Source organism: Populus euphratica, unplaced genomic scaffold, assembly GCF_000495115.2.
Source record: "Populus euphratica unplaced genomic scaffold, PopEup_1.0 scaffold287.1, whole genome shotgun sequence".
NCBI classification, from domain to species: domain Eukaryota; kingdom Viridiplantae; phylum Streptophyta; class Magnoliopsida; order Malpighiales; family Salicaceae; genus Populus; species Populus euphratica.
Window position 1 is genome coordinate 46,204 of NW_011500095.1, and position 8,832 is coordinate 55,035.

An 8,832-nucleotide genomic window follows, 5' to 3' on the forward strand; every position below is an offset into this window, starting at 1 on the left:
ACATATAAAATCATTTATAATTTTATTAATAATTTATTTTATATTACTAATGGATTGAAACCGTTAATGATTTACATATTATCAGTAGTAAAATCATGTAATTTTTTTTTAAATTCTCTGAAACTTTCCTATAAAATTAGTTTGTCAATAATGTAGTCTGTAATGATGAGTAACATTTCATATAATTTCTTCAACGCTTTGGAACAATCCAATGGACCTATTTTAACAACCCCAAAATTTTCTAATAATATATTTTGAAAATTCATGATTTTTTTTCAAAAATTTTTGCAAGATTTCTCCTAATTTAGCCTATCTCAAGTTATTGACAAAATCAACATCAGTTCCTAATCAACCATTTTCACAATTTAATATTTTAATTATACTCCAACATATCTTAATCAATAATATTTTACTTTCTTTAACATATTAATTCAGCAAAAAATTATTTTGCTGAAATGAAGAAAGAATTATCTCAATTATGATACCAAACCATAGATTATAGATTTAATATACTTCCTTTAATCATATATAATCTTTTAAATATTGTTTATCACAAATAATATTAATTACATGTTTATATATATCATCATTATAATTAGAAAATATATACACAACAGAATACAAGTTAAATAAGTTAGTCAATTTAAATTCTTGCATACTTAACATTATAATCTTTAAAATATATAGATAGTAATGTTATAATTAATAATTTATATTTTTAAAAGATTTACTTATAATAGAAATAAATTCTGAAATTACTAGGAGGCGTGGTATTGAGATGAACCTATATAATAATTTAAAAGAAAAATAATCATGATCAATTAGAATATTTATATTTGCATTAATATATAAATATATATATATTAGTTACTCATAAAATTTCCATATTTATTATCATCTTCCAAGTAATATTCATAAATTAATAATTTAAAATTTAAATTTGTATGTTTATATTATAAAATTTCTATTCCTAACTAGTAAAACTAAACTACCAACACTAGTTCCATATCACAATTGTAAGGGTAACACTTCACCAACTAATGTTTGGTCATTTGCTTCCTCCGAAGAAGTTCTTGGGATAATTGCACTAAAAGAATTACCAATTTTTAATGTTTTCTCAATCAAATATTTTGTTTTCCTTCCAATATACTTTTTTTCTTTCAAAACAGTTAATCAAGAATTTTCCATCCAACTATTCGAACTAGGTACAAGATAACAAAGAGATAACAAAGAGATTTTTTTATTATTATTATTTGTCTTTTCATTCTTAGAGGAAACCTTTTCTCTCAAGTTATTTTAGTATGTTAAAAGTTAGAGTATACTTGTACTGTAATTATTCCCAACAAGTTCTCATGGGCAGACCACATCGTTTTGCTCCTCTCTCTTCTCCCAGCTTGAAGAAGCTTGTACTGATCCAGCTCTTGAAATTCTATGATCGGTTTATAGCTGTGGAGTCATTATACCAGTGGGATTTTTTGGTGTTAATTTATAATAATTATAAATCGTATTATACGGGTCAAAGCGCAACCAATATATATGCACATTGGCTTTAAAATCTACCATTTTAGAAAGTTAAATCAACCCTTAAAACAATAAATTAAGGACAAAACTCCAACTCTGTGTAAATCCCAAGAATTTGTTTATGAAAGATTTGTTTCACTCATATTGTTAATTAACCCTTATAGTTACCACATAGGATCTCAGTTTCTCTTCATGAATACTAATTTGTATAAAAATGGCTCGTTTAATATCCGATCCAAGGGATAATTAGGTTCAGTTTTCGAAAATTGCTCGAAGATCATTGGTGGAAAAAAAAAAGTTACAAAATACAAACAAATTGGGTTCTGAAATAAAATACAAAAAGTCATTATCTTTATTTCGTTCAATTAAATGACCTATGACCTAGCCCACGATTACACCATCACACCCAACCTTAGGCAGAGGTGCCTACGAGGTCCATAGTACAACAGTGTGAAGTCCTCAACCTAGCTAAGGGCCCAAACAAACACTAGCAGTAAATGGAGCAAACTGAAAATACACAACACAAGCTCAAGTCGGAGTACAAATGGCCACTCCAAGTTTATGCTTCATACTTTTTTTTCTTTTTTTTTTTTTTTTATCATCAATTCTTTGTTTTATTTAACTATCACTTGACAAAAAAGGAGAATGACACTCCGACTTAAAACCCTGTTTCTCTTACTTTTACACGAAAGCAGCACTAAACTTCAGTCTCGTTGATGGAGTTTCTTGCTACTTCATTCATTGTAATTAAAAGAAACAAAAGAATATATTTACCACCACAAGTTGCTATAAAAAAAAAAGATAGGGCAAAAATAAAATAATAACTAAACTAATGGGGCTAATGTGTAATTGCCTCGAGTTAATGCTATAAGAACCCCAAATCTTACTCTTTTAGAGACGGCTGCATAGAGAAGAAAAGAGGGGGAAGGTTTCAAATCTTTACACTAAAAATTGAGAGAAAATGCATCCAAACTGAAGGGTATTTGAGTGAGATTAGACTAGGTAGTGGGGAAACAACATAAGTGCAAGAATAAACTAAAAATAAGTAAAGAAATTTGAAAAATAAAAAGGGTTGAGAACCAGTGAGGAAAGAAAAAAGAAAGAATACTGAAAATTCAATTGGTTAAAGATCATAACTTACTTTATCAACAAGTAAAGGATTTTAAGCTTGATTTCATATGTTATATTTAATTAGATTTAGAATTCATAAGAAAAATTAAGGGGAATTAGGAATTTTTGATTAAATTGAAATGAGAAATGATGAAAATAACTTAAAATAATAAGTGATTGGAAAAACAAATCTTAGTGTCATAAAGGATTTGATATAAAGAGAGAAAATTGAGATATTTTTTTTAAAAAAAATGCATGAATATTGTTTTGTCATTATTATTATAGCTTGCGTTGAAATAATAAGTAATAGAAATTTTATATTTAATTTAATAAATTAAAATTTTAAATAAATTAATAAAATATAATTTATATTATTTTATAACACGAATACATTTAGAAAGCTCAAAAATCCTTTTTATCTTGAAAATTTCTTAGTATTTATAATTTTTTAAATAAATTAATAAAATATAATTTATATTATTGTATAACACAAATACTATTAAATAGGTGAAAATTCCCTCAACTTTCATAATTTTCCCTTGGTATGATATCATTGTCAATTGATTATGTTAGAATGGACGTCCTTCTTATCCTTCATTTCTTAAATAAGTCTTTTCGTATGAATATTAAACACTGAGGTGGTCTGGCAAGTGATAATTTAGCAGTGGATTATTGTTCCCTTGGTTACATGTTAGCTACGTCGACCATTGGCGGTCCATGTTTAACTTAATTGAAAGGCCAGGTCAAAATCAAACATTAATTATACTATATTTATTGCTCCCACAAATTTCTTCTATGGATTCCACATTAAATGTAATTAAATTATTATTATTATTATAACATTTACTTTTTAAAATATTTTTTCACTTTTAAAATTTTATTTTTATATCATTATATTAAAACAAAATATTTTTAAATATAAAAATCCAAAATTCTAGAAACACGTAGCCAACCGCGTATCCAAATAAACTATTAGGTATTAAAAAAAGAGTAAAGAAACTTCCCAGTCAAGGGCTACTGCAAATTTCCAAGTGATAAATAAACCTAGAACAAGGGTGAATATCTTATCCTTATTACAGGTTATAATTCAAGTTTTTCTACGGCTATTACGTATTAGGTTAAATGTGTGGATGAAGCCGGGATCTTGGGCCTGATCAACTCTGAGTTGGTTCTTATAAATATGCATCTAACTTGGTGACGGTCTTCAACTTCATTTTTTTCTTTCCAAAACATAATTTTCATTGATTTCTCCTCAATTAGAAACCATGTTGTGTCTTCTTGATGAACTCTTCTGATGTTCCCACTAACATTTACCTAACAAGAAATTGATCAGAATCGAAACTTCAAGAAAGGGACACGAAAATAAACACAAAACTGCCTAATTCTTGCTTCTCGTCTCTCTTTCCTTGCTTGTTTCAATTCCTGCTATGGCCCTCGCTGTATTCCTCAACAATTACTCCTATTTACAAGTTAGATTTTGCCTTGTAGCTTAAAGGGCAAGATCCTACTTCATCCTCATCGAGTTGTTGCTGACCTGCGAGACGGTCAACTAGTACATCTAAGGCTTCCTTCATCCACCAATGCTGGCAGCATTCTCTTGCTTCTGTCACACTCATCTGTATATAACATACATGGACACTTATCAGCAATCGCACCGATGGTTCGGATACCAAGTCAAAATATAGATAAAAATGTTAAGACATGGAATGTAGCATGCGCATACCCATTTTCTCAGGCGATTGGTTTTCTCCGGCCAGAAATCTAATTCCTCTTTAACTCGTAAAGGGAACATGTATCCTTCATAATCAGTGCCATGAGTTCTGCTCTGGAAGGTCCATTCACCTAATTGGGGCTGCAGAGAAAATGTAAAACGTTTAATCAAATGTGGGAGAAATAAACTTAAAATGAACTACAGTCAGGCCATTAACGAAAACTAGAAAACTACCTCAAGAACGCCTTTCACCCCTGCCTCCTCGTATGTCTCTCGCAGAGCTCCTTGTTTTATGGTTTCATCCGATTCCCAACCTCCCTGGTAATCAATGAGCCATACTGGTTTAGGCTATGTGATAGAGCAATAATGGTCTAAATTCTGTACTCTACAATGAGTTATCAAGTGTTAATTTCATTAGTGACAATTGAATTAGGTACCTTCGGAAACAACATCCCCTTTCCTTTCTGTGAACTAATGACAAGAACTTGTAACCCATCTTCACCCTTTCCTTTCGTGTATCTGTATGGTATACATCTGCAACATTTTGAAACAAGAAGACAGAAAATTCAGTAACCAAGAAACTGAGTATCGAATCAGTAAAACCTTGTAACAAAAAAAAACTGAACTACTTAGAATCTATGTGTTGAATTCCAGCAAAGTTGGACACCAAAACTACTGGCTAATCAGAAAGCAGAAAAGAAATTGCATTGCCCCTTCTCCACAAGAAGATTTGGGAAAAGTTTTGGATAATAATCTATGTACGGAAGCCAATCTTGTCCACCCATCATGGATAGGCCCACTATGATGGGACTAACAAGTGCCTTCAAGTGCCTGCGACCAACCCTTCATCACACTCTAGGCATACCAGAATCAAGTTCTGCTCCCAAAGAAAACCTGCTAGATTATGCTTTTCTAGTATTACTTACAAGACATCATTTAGGACCAATCCCTGTTTCATTAAAAGACATGACTAAATTTAACAAAACCTTAAACAAATAATGATTGTTTTTTAAGCCCGTCAAGCAAATCTGCAGGCCTAAGAAGAGTTGCCTCCAGCAAGAATTGTGAAAAACAGTCAAGCCCCACAAGGCAAAATAAAGAATTCAGCAGAGAAGGGTGGTAAGGAAAGAGCAACCCACCCTACAACTTGACGACGACCTTTGTTATACCGCTGCAAATGCCTCCCTGTACGAGACACCAAAGAAGCTACAACATTTTCTTGAGATACCACAGCAGCAGCCATTTTCTTTCTTTCAAAACTCAAGACACCAATTTACTCAAGAAAACTTGAATTGGATGGTTCAAAAACTAGAAACTAACTAGGCTTAGCGGCGCGGTGTGGGGGGGGAGGAAAGATGGTGCAAAATAAGGAAGTCGACAAATCCTTCAAGGGATCGATCTATTTCGGTTAGTGGTTATGATTAAGAGAAAAAAGGACAGGTTAGCTCCTTGCTACCCCTCCTATAAATAAACAATGGCAAGAAAGAGAGGGAAGGGAACTTTGATAGAGCTGTGGGACCTTTTTCTTATGGAATTGTCATCGATTTTGTACGCTCTTAAACAGGACGTGCAGCGGACGCGTCACTACTGCCTTCTTCTTCTTCTTCATTATATTATTTTTATTGAGTGGAAGGGAGGACGAAAATAAATCAAAATTACCTTTACTCTTCCCTGTCGGTTAAGGGCTCCGATCATCAGGTTGTAGGGTCAGATCAGTGGATTAATTTAAGTTATTATTTTTGTTTAAAATAATATGGTTTTAATTTTTTTTTAATATTTTAATTTTAAATTTATCTGTTAATCAAGTCATAAATCATTAAACTATATAAATTTATTAAAAAAATTCAAATAAAACGTGGTTTAAATTAAAATTTAAATATCATGATGTACACTCTTTGTTGTAAATGCTCTTCTTTTTTTAAAAAAAAAAGGGAATTATCATAGTATAATCTAACAATTGGAATCTATGGCATTATAAGGAAAAAGATCTTTAAAAAAAATATTGAAATTCATATGGATCTTTCGAAAATGAACCCTAAGCAAAAGTCAATAAATATCTGTGAAGAGTTTTATTTCCTTATGCATCATCAAAGATAGAATTGTCTTAATCCAACAGTTGAAATAAATATACAATCACTATCATTGTTGCGTGTTAACAACTGATTATAATACAAATTTTTGGCTACTTATAAAAGTGGGGAGTGACGAATAATGAGGAAAAAAATGAGTATTAAATTCATCAAAAAACATAGGAATATTATAAAATTGTGTTTTTATTCAAAAAAAAGAAAAAACTTTGAAATATTATATATTTATATCCAGTCGTTTGTTCATACACATAATTCTTGTGGCAGTAATTTGCTGCCAGCAATGGGTTGATTTATTCTCCAATTAACATGCCTAATAGCAATATGTAATATATACATTATCAGAGCACAGCATTAATGGAAAGCTCCATATTTTTTTTTTAATATGGATGTTTAGATTAATTCATACATATTTCAATTAATTTAATATATTTTAAGATTAATAACAATATAAATTTTTAATGATCATCATATTAATAACTATATAATTTAAACTTAAAACTAAAAAAAAAAACAAATCTTTTAACTCATATTTACCAGATAATTGTAAAAACTCCATATTACTTTGACTAAATGTGCTCTACTCACATCAAAATAAAAAATAGTATAAGATTGTTAGAGTTAGGTTTTTCAAATTTTTTAAGTTCAATAAAAAATAATTCTCATACTAAAAATTCTTGATCAAGACAAAGAGGGACGACTTTGTATCGTTAATTAATGTAACATTTACTTTCATGGAATATTTCAAGGTTTTTATTCAATATTCTTGATTTTGTAAGAGATACCTTCGTTTGATTTCAAACTTGACGCATCACAAAAAATGCGTCGATTTTTCCCAAGTCTTCTCTAATTGTTTTATTTATTGTAATTGTTGGCGGCGTCTACACGAGATTCGTACAAGTAAATTAATGGCTTGTTTTTGTAAGAAATAAAAAAAAAATAGAAAACAAAGGAAGATGCAAATGTTTCCATGATGGGCCATTTAATTAATTTTTTTAAAATATGTATTTTTTTAATTCTTTTTTAACCAAACATATTTCTTTTTTTTTCTTTTTCTTTTTCTTATCATCCCTGATACATTAACTAAACATGACTAAAAAAAATAATGTGGAAACTCTCATTGTTAATTCATGTATAAAAATAAAACCATCACTTTTTATTTATAATAGTAACCTAATTTCTCCTTTTCAGTGCTCTATTAATTAAGTACATAAAATCCATTTCAATTGACAATCAGAACGAACTAACTACACTCTTGTTTAAAATTAATTATTGAACTTCCATTCTCGTGTGCATATCAATTTATATATCATTAAAAAAAAAGGCAAGACGTTACTCAATAAATTAGATGGGATTTATGTTTTCATTAAATAAAACAAAAAAGTGCAGGCAAGTGCACATAAACAAATTAATTTATGATGTTTACGAAATAACTAGTATTCTATTACTTATTTTCTAAACTCATATATATATATATATACACAAAAGAGAAATCAAGTGGAGATATTCTTATCACTTTTGATGAGTTATGAGTTTTTTTTTTCTCTTTGTGTCTATTTTTTTCTTTAAGGTGGGTTTAAAAAATAAATAACATGATGCTACTAGTTACTTTTCAAATAATATAAAAAATTTTACACATAAATAGCAGTAAAAACTGTTAAGAAATATAAAATTATTTTGATTTATTATTTATTAAAAATAGAATAGTCTTTACATTTTCTTTTTAGTTTCTTTTGTATAGCCTATATATAGTCTCTTTATATTTAGATTAAATATATTCCTTTTAATTATTTTAATTGCATTATACAGCATCAACAAAATCATAGTTTTCTTCTTTTTTATTTTTGTATTTCTCTTTATTTATTTGGATTGTTTAACATGGTATTAAAGTAAACTTTTTGTGTAGAGTGACTGAACAATTTCAAGAGAGTCTTCATTCAGTTTCTATAATTTGGTATTTCATTTTCCTTTGTTTCTCCAATCTAGTATTCTGTTTTCGTTTCTTTTGCATTTTGATTTTCTTTGTTTGTTGATTATGGTTACTGAAAGAGATGATTCACTTTAGTCTGTGAGTATAAGGTTAAATCTAAAAAATTATTTGTATTGAAGTATTATGATGAGGAATTTTTTTAAAGGTAAAAGAATATGAAAATATGTTAGTAGAACTTCTGTGAAACCTAAGAATACTAATGAGCATTATATTACGTTGATAGATGTTTAGGAAGTAAACAATACAAAATTATTACTTGAATTAATAATTCTTGTTGAGCATTTTATAGGTACACAATTGATGAAATATTAGATATCAAATAAAGTTTAAGATCATTTGTAAAGGTTTTTCATTCAATCAAATTTTACAAGGTAGTATCAATTAGAAAACGATATACAAACCCTTTACTAGAA

The 8,832-nt window shown here is 28.9% G+C and overlaps 1 protein-coding gene across 1 annotated transcript; it reads right to left on the reverse strand.

The window, feature by feature from the left end:
- Positions 1–3,844: 3,844 nt before the first annotated feature.
- Positions 3,845–5,796, reverse strand: LOC105109253 (nudix hydrolase 18, mitochondrial-like). Its single transcript, XM_011003885.1, has 5 exons — positions 5,482–5,796; positions 4,780–4,876; positions 4,577–4,660; positions 4,355–4,483; positions 3,845–4,247 (listed from the first exon to the last, which is right to left on the reverse strand). The coding sequence occupies exons 1-5, from the start codon at positions 5,583–5,585 to the stop codon at positions 4,095–4,097; spliced, it is 567 nt and encodes a 188-aa protein (XP_011002187.1). The 5' UTR covers positions 5,586–5,796; the 3' UTR covers positions 3,845–4,094.
- Positions 5,797–8,832: the final 3,036 nt, after the last annotated feature.

Excerpts from the sequence above, each read along its gene's own strand:
- LOC105109253 (XM_011003885.1), bottom strand. The coding sequence starts at position 5,585 with ATGGCTGCTGCTGTGGTATCTCAAGAAAATGTTGTAGCTTCTTTGGTG. Across the intron at positions 4,661-4,779 it reads AGGGGATGTTGTTTCCGAAG|GGAGGTTGGGAATCGGATGA; the intron begins GTACCTAATTCA and ends ATTGATTACCAG. Across the intron at positions 4,248-4,354 it reads CCAATCGCCTGAGAAAATGG|ATGAGTGTGACAGAAGCAAG; the intron begins GTATGCGCATGC and ends TGTTATATACAG.